At 37.0% G+C, this 18,851-nt stretch overlaps 1 protein-coding gene and 1 non-coding gene across 2 annotated transcripts; one reads left to right on the forward strand and one right to left on the reverse strand.

Moving 5' to 3' along the window:
* Positions 1-331: 331 nt before the first annotated feature.
* Positions 332-1,685, reverse strand: LOC120077270. The gene is made up of 3 exons (XM_039031164.1): positions 1,390-1,685; positions 628-910; positions 332-472 (listed from the first exon to the last, which is right to left on the reverse strand). Exons 1-3 carry the CDS (start codon positions 1,683-1,685, stop codon positions 332-334), a joined length of 720 nt encoding a protein of 239 aa, XP_038887092.1.
* Positions 1,686-5,583: 3,898 nt separating this feature from the next.
* Positions 5,584-5,690, forward strand: LOC120078878. The gene has a single exon (XR_005482156.1). It is a non-coding gene; the product is annotated as a small nucleolar RNA R71 (small nucleolar RNA).
* The last annotated feature ends 13,161 nt before the right edge of the window (positions 5,691-18,851 follow it).

The following is an 18,851-nucleotide window of genomic DNA, read 5'->3' on the forward strand; positions in this document are numbered from 1 at the left end:
TTCCAGTGCGTTGGCACTTATCACATTTCATGGAATATTCTCGTGCATCCTTAAACAGAGTGGGCTAGTAACACACACTTTGCAAAACTTTTGCCGCTGTGCGCTGTCCCCTGAAATGCCCCCCATAGGGTGATTCATGACATTGAACAAGTATGTGCTGGAAAGCAGTCTCTAGAACACAGAGTCTCAATATCTGGTCTGGACCTCTTTTGTAGAGATTTGGCTCGTCCCAGTAGTAAAATTTGCATTCATGAATGAGCCACTTCTTCTGATGGGATGTGTAGTTTTCAGGAAATTGTTTGCAGACCAAAAAGTTGACAATATCTACATACTAGGGTAGTTCTTCAATCTTAAGCAACTGCTCATCAGGGAATGATGCGTTTACCTCCGACTGGATGCAATCCACTTCAAGATTCTCTAACCTCGATAAATGGTCAGTGATCTGGTTCTCTATTCCCTTTTGGTCGATTATCTCCATATTAAAGTCTTGGAGTAAGAGAACCCATCAGATTAGTTTAGGCTTTGCATTTTTTTGGTCATTAAATATCTTATCGCCGAGTGGTCGGTGTGGACTACAACTTTTGATCCCAACAAGTAAGGTCTGAATTTTTCAATTACAAAAATTACCGCTAAAAGTTCCTTCTCGGCGGTGGTGTAATTCTCTTGCGTGGAGTTCAATGTTCTGCTAGCATATGCGATGGGGTGTAACATTGTCTTTACCTTTTGTGCCAAGACTGCCTCCATCACATATCCGCTGGCATCGCACAATAGCTCAAATGGCTTTGCCCAATCGGTTGCGATCAGAATTGGCACTGTAGTCAAGGCATCCTTTAGTGCTTTGAATGCGGTGAGGTAGTGTGGATCAAAGTCAAAAGGTCTATCAGCTTCCAACAACGATTCAATGGTCGAGCTATTTTGGAGAAGTCCTTCACAAATCTTCTGTAAAACCCCGCGTGTCCTAAGAAACTTCTCAAAGCTTTCACATTTGCGGGAGGTGGAAGTTTTTTTATAGCTTCAATTTTTGCTTTATCCACCTCTAGCCCATTCTTTGAAACCTTGTGCCTAAGCACAATTCTTTCTTTAACCATGAAATGACATTTTTCCCAGTTCAACACCAAATTAGTCTCTTCACATCTTTTCAGTATTCTCTCCAAGTTTTACAGACAGATTTCATATGTTTGACCATACACTGAGAAATCAACCATAAAGATTTCAACTGAGTTTTCAAGGTACTCAAAGAAGATTGTCATCATACACCTTTGAAACGTGCTGGGCGCATTGCATAGTCCAAAAGGCATGCGACGAAAGGCAAACATTCCATATGGATAGGTGAATGTGGTCTTTTCTTGATCCTCTGGTGCAATCATAATTTAGTTATAGCCTGCGTACCCATCAAGGAAACAGAAATAGTCATTCCCTACTAGTCGGTCGAGCATTTGATCAATGAAAGGTAATGGGAAATGATCTTTCTTTATCGCCACATTAAGTTTCCTATAGTCCATACAGATCCGCCAACTTGTGATAGCCCTCATAGGGATCAATTCGTTGTTTGCATTAGGGACTACTGTCATTTTACCCTTCTTGGGAACGCATTGCACGGGGCTGACCCACGTGCTATCTGCGATAGGGTAGATAATGTCGGCATCTAGCCATTTAATGATTTCTTTTTTAACAACCTCTTTCATCGTAGGTTTCAGTCTGCATTGATGTTCTATCGAGTCTTTCTGGGTTTCTTTAAGCCGAATTCGATGCATGCAATACGTCGGGCTAATACCTCTGATGTCTGCAAGCGTCCATCTGATTGCTTTAATATACTTCTTTAGAATTCTGAGCAGTGCAGTTTATTTTTCTTCAGGTAACGCAGAGGATATGATGACCGGTAAGGTTTCATTCTGGCTAAGAAAAACTTACTTCAAGTGGGTTGGTAGAGTTTTTAGTTCCAGTGTAGGTGGTTACTCTAGGGAGGACTTCTATGCTTTTCTTTCTTTATCCAAATTCAACATTTCTTCATTGTCCACTGTTTTTGTTATTGCATGGCAGGTTTCTAAAGATGCTGTCACATCCTCATTTTCTTCATTTTCTTCCTCAGACTCCCAATCTTCGATGTAAGTGTGTTCATCGTCGGAATCTGATAAGCCTTCCTCTTTCAGGAAATTCATTGCCTTGATAATATTAAATCTGAGCTTCTTTCCATTGATGCTCACTGTGATTTCTTCCTTGTGCACATCTATTTGAGCATGATCAGTAGACAAGAATGGTTGTCCCAATATGATTGGCACATCTTTATCTACCTCATAATCTAGGATAATGAAGTCTGCAGGTAGAATGAACTTGTCTATTGTTACCAAGACATCTTTTAATTTTCCTTCAGAGTGTACAGGGGACCTATCTGCAAGTTGGAAAGTCACCGTTGTGGGTGTTAGTTGTTCTAATTCAATTGTTTGAAGATTAAAAGGGGCATTAAGTTTATGCTAGCCCCAAGATCGCATAATGCTTGACCAATGTAGATCCCTCCTATTGAGCAGGGTATTATGAAACTGCCTGGGTCCCGCATCTTTGGTGAGATTATAGTATTTGATTCTTGTGTTAATGTCACCATGGAAAATTTTCCCGTGTTTCTCTTCTTCGAAACAATGTCCTTAAAAAACTTGGCATACACCGGCATTTGCTCTATCGCTTCTATAAATGGAATATTGATGTGTAGTTGTTTCAATATTTCCAGGAAGTGATGGTACTAACCTTCATCATTTTGTTTCTTCTTCAGTCTTTGAGGAAATGAAGGTAGCTGTACTTTCACTGTTCCATGGTCTGGAGGCTTAGAGGTGATCGCAGCTTCAGGTTCCATAGTCTCGAACTCCTTTGACTCAGTTTGCGACAACGGTTTCTTTGATTCAATTGCAGATTGCTTCTTTGGATCGGTCTTGCTAGGCTCCTTCCTGACTTCTATCGTCGCCTTTCCACTTCTTAGGGTGACTGATTGGCAGTGTTCTTTCCCTGTATTCCCTAGATTACATGGACACTCAGTTGAGCTAGGCAATGTCTCTTGAGGTCTGTTCTTTAGCTCTCCTGCAATTTGTCCTATCTGAATTTCCAAATTGCGGATGGATGTAGCTTGGTTTTGAAGGACTGTTCCATTCTTTTTGATGTATTGCTTCAAAAGTTTTCCAGGGATGATGATGGTGGTGTTTGAGAGCTGCGAGCTTGTTGTTGCTGTTGTCCGTTAGTTCTTTGGAAAAATCCTGGTGGTCCTTCTATCTAAGCCATAGGTTGGTTGCCTTGCTATTGGTTGTTCTTCTAAGAAAAATTAGAGTGATTTCGCCACCCCGAGTTGTAGGTGTTTGAAAAAGGATTGTTTTTTACAAAGTAGATTGATTGAGAATTTCGTGGACACTCCTCAACATAATGCGATTCTTCACATGCAACACAGTTGGCTTGTTTGCTCTATCACACTGACCTACCCACTTCGAGTTCTGGAATTGTTTATTGCGATGCTTTGCAACAAATTTATCATCGCAATCATATCATTTTGCAATGATGCGATGGCACCATTGTTGGGTTCTATGTCCTAAAACTCGTTGTTTGTAAGCAATGGAACTTATTCTGAAAATTCAATAAAGGTGTTATTGAATAGATCTATTGCTTGAATAGAAATCCAATAAACCTAAAAGTCCCTTGACTATTGGATGAGTACTTGAACTTTATGTGAAGACATAAAGGTGGATCAGGTTCGAGTAAATAGTCAAAATGATCTATAGTACATGGCTAGGGTTGGGTACCTTATTCTGGTAACACTATTAGATACAACTTGCTCTATAATTGTTACAAAAAGTTGTAAAGTGCTACAAATGAAGTGATCCTAATTCGTTCATGTTGGACGTGAGGAGTGGGGGTGTCCTTGTGCAAAAGAGTTTGTACAAGATCAGACCACAAAATGAGTCACTCTTACTTTATAATGTTGTTTACTAATTAAGACTGACTATTTCAAAGCGATGACTCAGGTAACTTGACCTTAATCCTGAGCTAACTATGAACTCCTGTTTATCTGGGATTGCCCTTAGATTTGCATAGGTTAGGGTTGGTTTAACAGCGTCGGCTCAATATGACTGCCATTTCAGGGGTAAGTTTGGATAGATAGCTGGGGACATGGGGTGCAAGAGGGAATTCACTCCTACTCACTTTAGGGATAGTAGAGAGGTTGTTTCCCTAAGTGCTGATTTTAGGGCTTGAACAAGGGATCCCGCTCTCTCATTTGGAATGAGAGGGACTCAGTTTTGTGATTGGATCACAAAACAATTGTTCATTAGAGGATCAGTGGGGACTTAAGGAACAAGAGGTAATTCCGAGGGTAAAACAAAGATTTGACCTAACCATTATTACGAATAACCTGTGAAGGGTTAACTTACTAATCATGGTTATATCGAGTAGACATAATATATCTACAGTGAAAGGAGTTCAACTATGGGCTTTAGTGAAGTGACCCATTAGTTAACAAATGGGGGTTAGATCTGTCTGATGAGTTTAGCCAATTAATCTCGGATCGTTGGAGCCCATGATCTGTAGGTCCATGAGGTCCTCCTACTAGCTCGGAAATGGATTTTCTCTAGAGTAGTGTGATAAGTTAATTTGAAACATTCAAATAAGAATCAAACGAAAATTGGAGAAAATATATTTAAATATGATTTAAATATATGAAGATGAATTTGTGTAAAAATTAATTTATTAGGTATTAAATTAATTAGAATTATTTAAATTGTTTAAATAATTATTTATTAATTTTATTAGAAAATTAATTTGTAAAATTAATAAATTTTGATTTTAGAAATAAAATATTATTTTCAAATCAATTTTGGATTTTTGAAAAATGGAAAAATTACACAACTTGAAAAATGGGTTTTTCAAGTCATTTTCAACTTGCTCACAAGGAACCCACCACCTACTTCTTTGGTTTACTCTAAACATGAGCAAAATCCCATGCAGTACATCTCTTTGCATGATAGTCTGCAATATATTGAAGAGATTGGAGTGAAGAAAGGCATGAGAACGGACCAAATTTTTGCTGAAAATTTCAGATGAAGAAGGTGTTCTTCAATGGGTTTTGTTCAGTGAGTTTTCTCCATATTCCTTTTGATTCCAGCTTATTTTGAGTCCCACAACTCAATCTAGAGCACCAAGAGGATAGTAGGAAAGATCTTGTGGTGGTATACACAAGGATTCGAAGGATTTGCAGCTGAAAATGGAGATTTCCTTGGTTCGGCCAAGGTATATTTATGGAACCCATTATACTCTATTTTTAGCATGTTTCTTTTCAACCAAAATTAATGAATTAGAATGCTTATGGATCCTGATTTCTTCCGTTGCGTTCTGGTGTAGATCCAACAACCATTACTTGCATTACATTATCTGGGTTTTGCTCTTTGATCGTTTTCTTGCCAACCTTCGTGGTTTTTTGAGATGCGATCAAGAATGTTCTTTGCCGCATCATATGTTTTGTTCAGCAGACCTCCTGTTGCCACCGCATTGTCAGCTGTCTGCAATGCAAAATTGAGTCCATGATAGAAAATCTCCATTTGGAGGCAATCCGACAATCCATTGTGTGGGCAATCGCGTACTTGTCTCTTGAATCTCACCCATGCATCACTGAGCGATTCATCTTTTTCTTGTTCAAAATTGGTGATCAATTTCCTTCTTCTGGCATTTTATGTGGGAGGGAATTACTTCTTCATAAACTTTTCCACAACTTGCTCCCATGAAGTTATCTCTCCTGGTTCGAGAGAGTATGCCTATTATCTTACTTTATTGCATAGTGAAAATGGAAATAACGTGAGTTGAACCTCTTCTGGGGAAATATTAGGGAACACAAAAGTGTTACAAATTTCAATGAAGCTTCATAGATGGGCGTACAGATCTTCACCACGCCGTCCTCCGAACTGTCCTGCTATTTGTATCATTTGTAACATTACTGGCTTCATCTTGAACCTTGATCCATCCAATGTTGGTCTCATGATTCCTGGGGAGAAATCATACAAGTTTGGTGACACATAGTTGATAACGGGCAGAAATACACGTTATCATAGTACTAAGTTCTTAAACAATGTTGGCTTGCATTGATAAAATATGTTAAATTGTATCCAAAAAGCATCACATTCATAATATTGAGGTCGTATGCATTCATCGCATAGGAACAGTGTTTTTATGCAGATTATGCGTGAACGCAAGGTGGAAATTGCGATCATAGGAAATCATCGGTCGAGCGCAACTTCACCGCAAGGCTTTACGATGATTGTGCTTGCAAACATTTGTTCAAGAAGGATTGTCGCAACTTGGTGGGCGCATCTGGGTGAAAAGTATAATTAATCACGATAGGACAGAAAGTTGATGACAATCGAATCTGAATTAAGTTGACAGCCGCTAACAAACAAGTACATTCAACTTTTCGGTGACAAATATTTGGCGCATCACTCAGGAATTAAAGTCGTCCCATCTGTACAATCATGAGAGAGAAGCTGCCTTTCACCCTGAAAGTTCTATAAATTCCAAGGGAATCCTTCAGCAAAGAGGTTAATTAGTTCACCAGTTCGAAATTTCAGACGTTCGGTTCACACGTCCTTGAATCAGTTCACCAGTTCGAAATTTCATATGTTCGGTTTGCACGTCCTTATTCATAGTTTCCTTTCATTTTAAGGCGGACACGAGAGAGGAGGTTGTGTCGACAGATCGTTACGGTAAGCTTGGGAGCTGTCTCTTATACACATCTAGATGTGTATAAGAGACAGGGAGAGGGCCAACGCCTGTGGAAGCAGGAACATCTTTGGAACAAAATAAAGATTTACAGTATAAAAGCCTCGGTTAGCAAGGAATTGCTACCAGGCTCTCTACCTTTAACTTCCATTGTTATTTTGTACTTCACTCATTTATCGAAATGGAATCTACTTCTCGATATCTGTTCACTCTCTGTTATTTACGCATGAGCAGCTAAATCAGTTGAATGGGTTGAGAAACATTTAGCTAGCACAACTAGGGAATCTTCATTCTATGCGATTATCTTGTATTATGTATGCTTCATTCGTCCATTAGAGATACTTGAGAGAGGAGTCTAAGGATAGGATCTAGGCTTGGGAAGGTCAGGTTAGAATCTAGGCTCGAGAGAGCCATATTAGAACACATAATCAAGAGATAGGAGCTTAAGAATAAGCACTGTTTGCTATTAACGCATCGCATGCATCCTAAAGATAGGATATGATTGTGTGCGGTCACCTTGCCTTTATGCATTTACATCATCGCATAGGAAAAGAGTAGAGACTTAGGAATAAGCTCTATGGATACTTTTGCATTCAACACATGCGTCCTAGACTTAGGAGCATCGCATTTGCATTGGAAAATGACTTGCTGTACATAGTTGTAGCATGATCGCATAGTTTGACGCATTCCCAAGTAATGCTAGCTAAAGACCTTCTCAACCCGTTCATCCGCTTACTCAGTGCATCTATCACACAACTGACTTTCCTCAAATATGTCACATTTGTTTATTTTTCATTAACACAATCAACAATAAACTCATAATTAATTGAGTTACCGGTTACCGCAAAGTTTTCATAAAAATTACCATCGCAATCTGTTTTCCCAAGTTCTTGAGTTCGACCCTGGACTTACTAGGAAAATCAGTGGAGTTTACACTTGGATTCCGCTAAGGAAACTTGAATGCTCAACACAATTTCACCATCGCATACCATCCATAATTTCACTTCATAAAATCAAGCATCAAGTTTTGGTTCCGTTGTCGGGGACTTGGCAGCTAATTGTTTGTTAAGTTTTATGTCTCTGCAAGTAACCTTTGTATCTTGGGAGTATTGCAGCTTTTGCGACCAGGTTGCAAACAATATTGAAGTGTAGGCGATGTGCTGAAAGCCAATGTTGACCCCAAGGTAGAAGGGCAATCAGTTGCAAGAGTTGAAGGTAATTTTAAGCACATGACGACCGCATGCACTCAACAATTATCGAACGTTCCAATGGTCAAGGCAACTTGACCCAAGCAGTTGAGAACTATCTCCTGCATGGAAGACTCCTTGCAGTGACAACACTTCTATTTTTCCAAGGACGTCTTCTACTTTATCTTTACCTTACCTTCTTAGTTTAGGTTATTTTTATTTTTATTGTTATTTTTGATATATGGCTGCTTCCTTGGTTGTGGTGTGATTGTTTCTTGCAGGTGCGACAATAAGTCAACTCAGTGTGCAGTATAATGGAAGAATTCCCTTCATCCTTCAACGCATAGCTTCAATCGCGTGAATTTCAATGCATGATCGCATGTGTTGTTCCGCCTAAGGTCTTTTCTTGTTATCTTGTATGCCTTATCCTTTTGAAATTCTTTCTTTCCTGATTGCATTGCTTTGTGGTGTTTCTATGATGGTACATATAATTCACCGCATCTTCTAATTAATCAACGTAAGGCGTTCCTTACTTATTAGCTTCTTCAAATTTTGAAAGTATTAAGTTTGTTTTGTGCAAACCTTTGTTCAAACATTTGTTACCGCATTCTTGTAATTTTTTTTAGCTTTGCAGTGAGAACGCTGCCAATGTCTAAGTTTGGGGGTGGTAGCAGTCTCGGAGAATTGCATTCATTACATTGCGATCATTTAAAACAAAAAAAAAAAAGTGAAGCGAGCTTTTGAGAATAATAACTCCACTGTCAACGCAATGGGGAAACCCATGTTTATAAGAGTTAAGTTGTGAAAGGCACTTGCTCGTAGTTGGATGTCCACATGACACACGTGGGGGCAAGCCAAAACGAAGGCAAGTCGCTAGGATCAGCACATTAGCGCAACTCCTCTGTCGGGTGCAAGCCCAATCAAGCAAGATAAGAGTTAAGTTGAATATGGAACGAAACCGAAGTTAGATGCCCGAATGACACCCGTGGGGGTAAGCCAAAATGAAGAGCGTAACCAGGTTCAACGCCGCATTCGAATAAGTCATCACGAAGTTTTGAATTATTTTGACGAACGCATTCTCAAAAGCTAAATGCAAAATTGCGGTGAATGAATAAAATTTTTTGAGCAAAGGCTTGTCGGATCTAAACTTAGAAAAGATCTTTTTGAAGAAGCAGCCAAAATGGAGGAGAGCATTGCGATGATGGTCAGAAGTGTGTGTAAATTATATTCTGAAAAGCTGGTCATCGCAAAGGAAAGCATGAAAGTGAGTTAGAATTTCTTGAGTATAACACATGCTTGAGGACAAGCATGATTTTAGGTTTGGGGGTGTGATGACATGCAGAAATGCATGTCATCTTAGGCCTTTTACTTAGAATTATGAAGGTCGTTAAGCAGAATATGCGGCAATTGTGCTAAGAATCCATGAGAAAGTGAGCTTGCGTCGTACAACATGATGAATCTCGACTAACCCATTATTATGCAATAGTATGCGATATTATGCGTTCAATGTTCTATTTTTGTTGCTAACGCAGGAAGTGGACGCAAATACGGAAATCGGACCACCGCATACGGAGAAACTCACCATCGCAAAGGCGAACGCATCGATCAACGCATGGATGTTGCGGTAATCAGCCGTATGCGTCCATCGCATGGGAGTTACGCTCGCTGATGTTGACATTTCACCTACCACGCCGTTAGTAGCAGAGATTCAGAAAAGGACTAACACATCGAATGTCAGACTCAGAGCAGTCCATTAATGCTGTCGACGATCCAAGCTCTATAAGTAGAAGCCGATGATCAAAAAATCAAGCATCCAAGATTTTCACCTGAGGTTCGCCTAGGGCGGATCCTTGTGATCCAGACAAAATGCGTGAGAAGATGCCTGAGAGTTCTTCATCTCTTTTCACCATTCCGAGTGATGATCGGAGCCTTCGATCGCGAAGCTAGATCTCGGAAGAGCCAACTCTACCGGCCCATCCATGGCACAAGCCCTTGACGCACATCCGCTGGAAGCAAGTTTTGCTTCCAGCCACATTTCATTTTCCTTTTTTCTTATATGTATTGAATGACATTTTGTGATTAAGGAATTAATTAATTTGTTTTTAATGCATTTCTCTGTTTCCTTGACTCCATCTCCATCTTCTTTCTTAGCATCCTTACTTCATTGCAACACTTAGTGATTATGCTTGGGTATCGCGTACTTAGTCGTGTGGATTAGGGATATGAAGCATGTAGCAACCTACAAGAGGTGTGCATTGCGTAAGTGTGTGAGTAACCTTATCTGCTTAGTGTGAAGCTGCCGGCAACGCCTGTATAAAGGCTAACGCAATGCTTGTTATGAGTAAAGTCAGCAACAACCAACTGTCCGGAGGGTAAGTGGTTGGTTGCATTAAGCAATGTATGCATTGTTCACTAGAGATAGGAATAATCTTAGGTCAGCCAAGTTCATGTGGTTACCCTATCCTATGAGTGCATCTTCATCATTTAGGCATACTTAGGAGAGTAGTCTAAAAACCAAATCTAAGACTCGAGAGAGTGGATTGGAACGCATAGGCAAGAACGGGGAACTTAGAGATAAGCTTCGTTTGCTAACCTGCATCGCATACACCCTAGGAATAGTATGATATTATGTGGTCGCCTTATTTGTGTGTGTGTCACTTTTCATCGCATAAATAAGAATAAAGGCTTATATGTAGGTCCTATAGACTTATCGCATATATCGCATGCGTTCTAGCATTATAAGCCGTAGCATTCGCACCGAGACGGTGTTTACTATTGTATGTGTGTTGCATGATCGCATGGCTTGCGTTGACTAAGGTTGCCCTTGCGGTCACTCTTAAGTATTGCAATGAAGACATATCTACATTTTACCTATTTTTTTTCATTCATTTGTTTCATGTCAAGAGTTGTCATGTCTCTACCTCTCATGCATACTCTTATTGCATTGTCTGTTAGATAGAAGTAGGAGTGGTGTTAACTTAGCAACCCCTTCAACATTCTTTTATTTAACCACCGCATGCACATTACCGCATTCATTTTGCTACAAGTCTCCATGTTCGACCTCGGATCACCCGAGAAACTTGTGTTTGTGTTATACTTGGCATGAGCGCAAGAAACTTGTGACAGGATACATGGTCATTGCATACATTAATTAACACATAGTCACTCCAACGCATGACCATCGACGCATGACAATCAACGCATACCTTAAGAACATGCATCGCATATTGCGTCCAAGGTATTTTAGTTGTTGAGTAATTTGACATCTAATTTCCCGCCATCAATAGTCCCGGATGAGTCTATTGTGATCATTTACCAGTAGGATAGGATTTGTGATAACTGGTAGAAATAAAGTTATTATAGCTCAAATAAATAAAACAATGAGAGAATGTGATGGTAAAATAGGCTATATCATGTTCGAAAGCGCTAAACTGAAAGGAATTACGATTTCAAGTGCTCATCACATAAAAGTAGTTAATTTACCTATTTTGTGCGGGAACAATGTGATGACGCATATGAAATTGCGATCCAAAGGCACAATGCGACAGCGTGCTTGAAGTTGCGATTGCAAGTCATGCGACCGTGGGAAGTTTCTCAAATGGTGATCGCATAAAGACCTTGCATCAAGGCGACAACATAATAAATCTTGATGGGATGTAAAGCTGATAACGATTAATTTCGAATTTAGTTGACAAGTCGTTAAAAGCCACACTGTAGCAAGTACATTGAACTTTCAGTTAATTTTAAACGACGCAACAGAATAGGGAAATTAATGCCGCCTATCATTGCAATCATTGTAAGAAAAGTTGCTTCACCTTGAAATCTATAAATACTAAAGGCCACCAGAGAGAAAAAGGAGTTAGTTAGTTAGTCCATTCCTACACATACTATTACATATACATAAAGAACGGAGAGGGCAAGGAGATGAGGAAGCCAAGAGAAATCACTCCTGGACAGATCAAGGGACTACCAGAAGCAATACAAAGGAGAGAGGGCCAACCCTTGCGAGAGCAAGAATCCATTACTAGAACGGAGTTGAAGTGATAAAGAGCAGTGTAAAAAACCACGGGAAGCAAAACATTGCTTACCAGGCTTGTTATCTCTCAATTCTATTTGTTACTTTGTATTCAGTACTTTATTTGCATAAAATGGAAACTTCATTTCACTATATGTTCAATCTCTCCATACCACGCATGAGTAGCTAAATTTCTGAATAGGTTGAGAAGTACTTAGCTAGCATGACTTAAGATTTACATTTTATGCAATCATCTTGTCTTATGTATGCCTCATTCACCTTTAGATGTACTTGAGAAAGTAGTCTAAAGATAAAATCTAGGCTTGAGAGAGTCAGATTAGAATCTAGGCTTGAGAGAGTCAGATTAGATCGCATAAGCATTCCAAAATAGAAGATAACAGAGGATAAGATCAATTTCTATCTATATAAGATAAGATATTTTCTATCACTATAAAAAAGATAGATTATATATCAGATTACGGCTCCATGTGCCAAATATTTCCATATTGATATTGTTCCGACAATGTGACGAAGAATGGAGACGAGAACGATACTTTCATTTACAGTATTGAGTTCATAATATTGATCTAGGTCAGGTTATGGATCAATCAAAAATTGATCTTTATATTCGAAACCCATTAGAAAGAAGGGACAGTAGAAATCATACAGAAATGATAGACTCGAAGGCCCTGAAGATGCTATAAGGGGTTCGAAAATGGTTGAAGTTTTATCAACAACTTTCTTGTGTAGGCGGAGATCCGGTATTTTCGGAATCCTTATGTAAGGAATTACAAAAGAAATTCTTTCAACAAAGATGTGAATTAGGAAGGATTGGTCGACGAAATCTGAACCAGAGACTTAATCTTGATATACCTGAGAACAATAAATTTTTGTTACCGCGAGATATATTGGCAGCTGCAGATCATTTGATTGCACTTAAAATTGGAATGGGTACACTTGACGATATGAATCATTTGAAAAACAAACTGATTCGTTCTGTCGTGGATCTCTTACAAGATCAATTCGGATTGGCTCTAGTTCGTTTAGAAAATATGGTTAGAGGAACTATATGTGGAGGAATTAGACATAAATTGATACCGACTCCTCAGAATTTGGGAACTTCAACTCCATTAACAACCACATTTGAATCTTTTTTCGGATTACACCCATTATCTCAAGTTTTAGATCGAACTAATCCATTGACACAAATAGTTCATGGGAGTAGAAACTTAGACATAAGTTCTATCTGCTATTTACACATCGCATGCGTCCTAAAAATAAGATTGGTGGTATACGGTCACTTTGTCTTATGTGTGCATTTGGACATACTTGAGAGAGTAGTCTAAAGATAGAATCTAGGCTTGAGAGAGTCAGATTAGATCGCATAAGCAAAAGTATAAACTTAGAAATAAGTTTTATCGACTGTTTCGCATATGCATCGCATGCGTCCTAGAAATAGGAATTGTGGCATTCTGCATTGAGAAATATAGTATTTATATTTATGTGTAGCATGATCGCATAACTTGTGCACAATCTTAGGAAATGTTAGCTAAACCCCTTCTCAACCCCTTCATCGCATACTTATTGTAACTCTACGCTTTTATCACTCTGCATTCAACTCCGTCGCATAGGAAAACTCTCAATCAAAACACTATCCACTTCATTTATTTACCACCGCAATAGAATCGAAGAGTCTGTCACATATCTACTTAGTAGTCCCTGTGTTCGACCCTGGACTTACTAGGAAACCTAAGAAGGCTTATACTTGAGCCTTGTTAGGAAAACTTGCATGATCACCGCATAACACACAACACCACAAACTTACACCATAACACACCATAAATTTTACGCATCAAGTTTTTGGTGTCGTTGCCGAGAACTTGGCAGCTAATAGTTTGTTAAGTTTTGTGTTTTCGGAGGCACCCTTTTAGTCTTGGGAGTATTGTAGTTTGTGCGACCAAGTTGCAAGCAATATTTGAGTGAAGGTGATGCGCCGAGAGCCAATATTGACCACGAGATAGAAAGACTATCCATCGCATGACCTGAAAGCAGTTTTAGGCACGTATCAACTAACATGCGACCATCAATTTCTGGCTCCGATGGTCAGGACGAGTCTCTTGACCTAAGTAGTTGAGATCATTCTCCTGCATGGAAGACTCCTTACGGTGGCTTCACTCCAATTTCTCCAGGGACGTCTTCTACTTTATCTTTATCTTGCTTTCGTAGTTTAGTTTATTTATTTGATTATTGTCATTTTGGATTTGCGACTGCCTTCTTGGATGTGGTGTGCTTCGCTCCTTGTGGATGCAATAATAATTCTCTTCGATGTGCAGTTTCAACAAAAGAATCCTCTCCATCATTCAACGCATGGCTATGACCGCATGAATTCTAAATTATGGTCGCAATTGTTATTCTGCTCAGGTTCTTTTCTTATTATCTTTTATACGTTATCCTTCTGAAATTCTCTTTTGTCCGCTTGCCTAACTTTGCATTGAAAGATTAGCATCCATGATGATACTTATCATTCACTCCATCCGCTAACTAAACGTCGCAAGGCTCACCTCACTTTAGTAGCTCCTTCAAGATTTGACAGTCTAAGTTTCTATATGTGTAAACCTCTGCTTAAACATTTGTTACTGCATTCCTGATGAGTTTGTTTTAGCTTTTCGGCAAGAGAACTGCGACTTTCTAAGTTTGGGGGTGGTAGTGCTCCGAACAAATGCGTCCATCACATTGCTACGTTAAAATAAAAAAATAAAAAAAATATCATAACAACTCCACTGTCAGTGCAAAGGGGAAACCCCAAGCTGATAAGAGTTAAAGTTGTGAAAGGCACTTACCCATAGTTGGATACTTCACATGACACTCATGCAGGTAAGCCAAAACGAAAGTAAGTGGCCAAGATCAACGTATAAGAACAACTCCTCTATCGAGCGCAACCCTAATTAAGACATGAGTTAAGTTGAATATGGCACGCAACCGAAGTTGGATATCTGCATGACACCCGTGGGGACAAGCCAAAACGAAGAGCGTAGCCAGGTTCAACGCTGCACTCTAATAATGTATCGCAAAGCTTTGAATTGTTTTATATGAACGCATTGTAAAAAGCTAAAAGCACAGTTGCTTGAAATGAGTGAAAAGTTTTTTAGCAGAGGCTTGCCAGATTTAAACTTAGAAAATATCTCTTTGAAGAAGTAGCCAAAGTTGAGGAGATTGTTGCTGCCAAGGTTAGAGGTATGAATGAATTATATTTTTAAAAGCTGGTCATCGCAAGGAAAAGCCAGAGGGTGAATTTTGAATTTCCTAAGTATAATGCATGCTTGAGGACAAGCATGATTCTAAGTTTGGGGGTATGATAGTTGGTAAAAATACAAGTTACTGCAACCTTTTATTTAGAATTATGAGGGCTAACAAGCGAAATATGCGGTGATAATACTAAGAATTCATGTGAAAAATGAGCTTGCATCGATCAGCATTGAAAATCTCAGCTAACCCAATATTATGCGTTATTCTGCATCAAAATGTCTATTTTGTAGCTATCGCAGGAATTGATCGCATGCGGTGAATCCCAGACCATCGTAAGAGTGATCGCATACATTCACGCATGGATGTTGCGACTATTAATCACATGCGTTTATCACATGAAGGTTGCGGCTACAGAGTAATAACTATGATAGAAGGGTGATTGCAAGGTTGGTGGAATGTGATGGTACTTTGGAAACTAAGCATGAACGCATACCTTGGGAGTATAAAAAAGATGATGTTGACATTTCACCTACCGTGCCGTTAGTGGCAGAGACTTAGAGTGGGACCATCAATGTTGTCGGCGATTGAGCTCTATAAATAGAGCCTTGGAGTCTAAATTCACGGCATCCGAGCTTCTGCCTGAAGGCAAATCATTGTGATCACAGATGAGAGCGTGAGAAGACATTTTTTTAGAGTTCTTCATTCCTTCAATCCATTCCGAGTGACGACCGAAGCTTTGCTGGAGATAGATCTCGAGAGAGACTACTCCATCGCCCATCCATGGCACCATCGGTAACCTTGACACACATTTGATGGAAGCAATGTATATGCCCAAGCTTAGTGTCTTAAAGACAACAATTATCAAACTCCTATCACCCCATGTGTCACTCCACATTTTACCCATGTGTCGCATACCTACATATTATTAGTGTTCATGCAAAGTCACCTCCTATTTGCCATTTTGCCTATAAATAGATGCATTTGGTGGACCTTGAGAGAATACATTCGATGAATTTTGGAGAAAGTGGAGAGTTTTGGAGAAATTTTCTACTTTCATAATTTCTTATTTTTGTTATTTAATTTATATATATATTATGTTTTATTTATTTTTATATTATATTTTCTCGATATCTGATTCCCATTACACCTCATTTTTACAACATTACTTAAATTATTCATTAAACTTTAACCAATCAAATACATGATAACTGTTATCAAGCGAGATTTTCAAAATAGAAAAAATAAGGGAAACTATTTACAAAAAATAGCAAAATTTTAATATTTTTTGAAGAGGTTGATAGATGTTGATAGAAGTCTATCAGTGTTTGTCAGTGAAAGAAAGATAGAAGTCTACCACTGATAGACGCTAATAGAAGTCTATTAGTATTTTTTTTTTTTTGGCTATTTTTGTAAATAATTTGACATTTTTTCTATATGTAAAAATTTTCCTATTATTAATGGGTTTCTACCTAATTTTACTAAAAAAAATATTCATTAAGTACATATAAGGTAAATATCATTTTTAAAAAGTAAATTATATATAATCAATCTTTTTTTTACGCAAATATATAATGTAATGTAATATTTCGATACATATATTAAACTTAAGGGAAATTAATTTAAATAATAAAACTGGTGAAAATATTTACAAATAATAGCAAGGTATCACAATCTGGATAGACCACGATAGAATACTATACTATCCAAACACAAATAGTAGTATATCGCAGCCTTGTCGATAGATCGTGAAATTTTGTTATATTTATAAATATTTTTGTTTATTTTTCTATATTTGAAAACAACCCTTAGCTTAACTTGATAAAATAATCTATGAGATAGTGAAAGTTCAGAATATAAAAGGGCTTGGTTGATTTAATATCTATTAATTAATTCTAAAATGAATGACTTTGTTTTAATTGTAATTAATAATAGGATCTTTAAATTTTTTGAATTTTAAGGGTTTTTCAACATTCAAATTCTAGCTACAAGCTTAAGCCTACAACTATATATAGTCTTTCGTTACGATCTTTTTTACAAAATTGTGAATCTCTTCTTCTTAGTTACTTCAATTCTAAAATCTATAAACAATCTCAACTTCAATAATTATATTAGAATGAGATATGTCTTGATTATTTTCATTTTGAGTTTTTTTATTAGCTTTTGAGGTATTAAATTTTTGCTATTATATTCATATATGATATGATATTCAAAGCTAAAAGGATTTCACTGGGCACAGAAAATCCAAAACAAAGTAATTAGGTTACTTTCCGTCTTAATAACCCTTTCATTTGAAGTTTTTTTTATTTTAAAAATTTATACTTCTTTTTTCTTACTTTTCTGATTTTCACTTTTTTTTAAGAAATATTTAATTTCTTATTCAAAATTTAAAAACAAAAACATGTATTAAAAACTAGTTTTTAAATTTTAGTTTGATTTTTGAAAACATTGATAACATAACATAGAAATTTAGAGATAAAAGTAGATCCGTTCATAAGTTTAATTTTAAAAATAAAAAATAAAAAAACAAAATAATTATTATACAAGTTTAAAACACATTTACAAATCATCTTGAAATGCTTTTAAAATCCAAGTCAATTGCAGAAACTAGGAATCTTTTGGTAATGTTTTTATATATATATAATATCCATGCATATAGGGTTATATATATATATGCCATCTTTTTTTTTTCTTTTAAAGGAATACACAAAACCGAATTGTAACTTAATTAAAAACTCTATATAAAAGTAGATCTTTAAAACACATTTTTGTTTTTAAAATTTCTGTTACGCATTAAAAGATGTTTTTTTCTTTTTCTTTTTCTTTTTTTCCAAAATGTAAACTCAAAACAGATAAATTGTGGATGTACGAACTTAACTTTAACAATAAAAAATTAGTAACAAGATCTTGTTGCATAGAAGATGATATAAAACTTTCAAATCAACTTTTATTTTTGAAATTGATGTAAAGATACTTTTTGACTTTCGAGTAAAGATAGAACTCAATCATGAGAAGGAAGCTAAATCAATCTAATTTTTAAAGACAAAAATTCTAAAAATAAATATAGATATATTTTCTTATACAAATAAATATAGTTACACAGTGGAATGAAAAATTATATTAAATAATAAAATTACTGAAAATATTTTTAAAAATAACAAAATGTCACAGTCTATCAGTGATAAATAATAGTTGTTATCAATGTTTATCAGTGTTTATCATTATCACTGATAGACAATGACATTTTACCATATTTATAAATATTTTGGATTAGACCGTGAAAGAAAGGCTAATCTCATGTCAATACTACTAGTCTAAACTAACTTTGGGCCCGCTAATGGATTTAAGTGTATGGTAAAAAAGAAAATGGATTTATTTTACCAATACAAACAATTCTTGACGTCAAATTTGTGAGTCCATTTTTTTTAACTTTAACTTTCAGTTTTATTAAAATGAATTCCAAATATGAACATATTGAAATCAATACTCAGTCGGAAAAAAAATTTAAAAATTGTTTAAAAGAATAATTTTAAAAAAGCACAAAGAATTTGACCAACTAAACATCTAAAACAAAGGCTAAATTTGACCACGACAATGCCATATATATTTTAGTCGTAAGAGCACCAAAGCTAGAACAGACATTAACCAAAATTTGACCTTACGCGTTA

The sequence above is a fragment of the Benincasa hispida genome, chromosome 5, assembly GCF_009727055.1.
Source record: "Benincasa hispida cultivar B227 chromosome 5, ASM972705v1, whole genome shotgun sequence".
Classification (NCBI taxonomy): domain Eukaryota; kingdom Viridiplantae; phylum Streptophyta; class Magnoliopsida; order Cucurbitales; family Cucurbitaceae; genus Benincasa; species Benincasa hispida.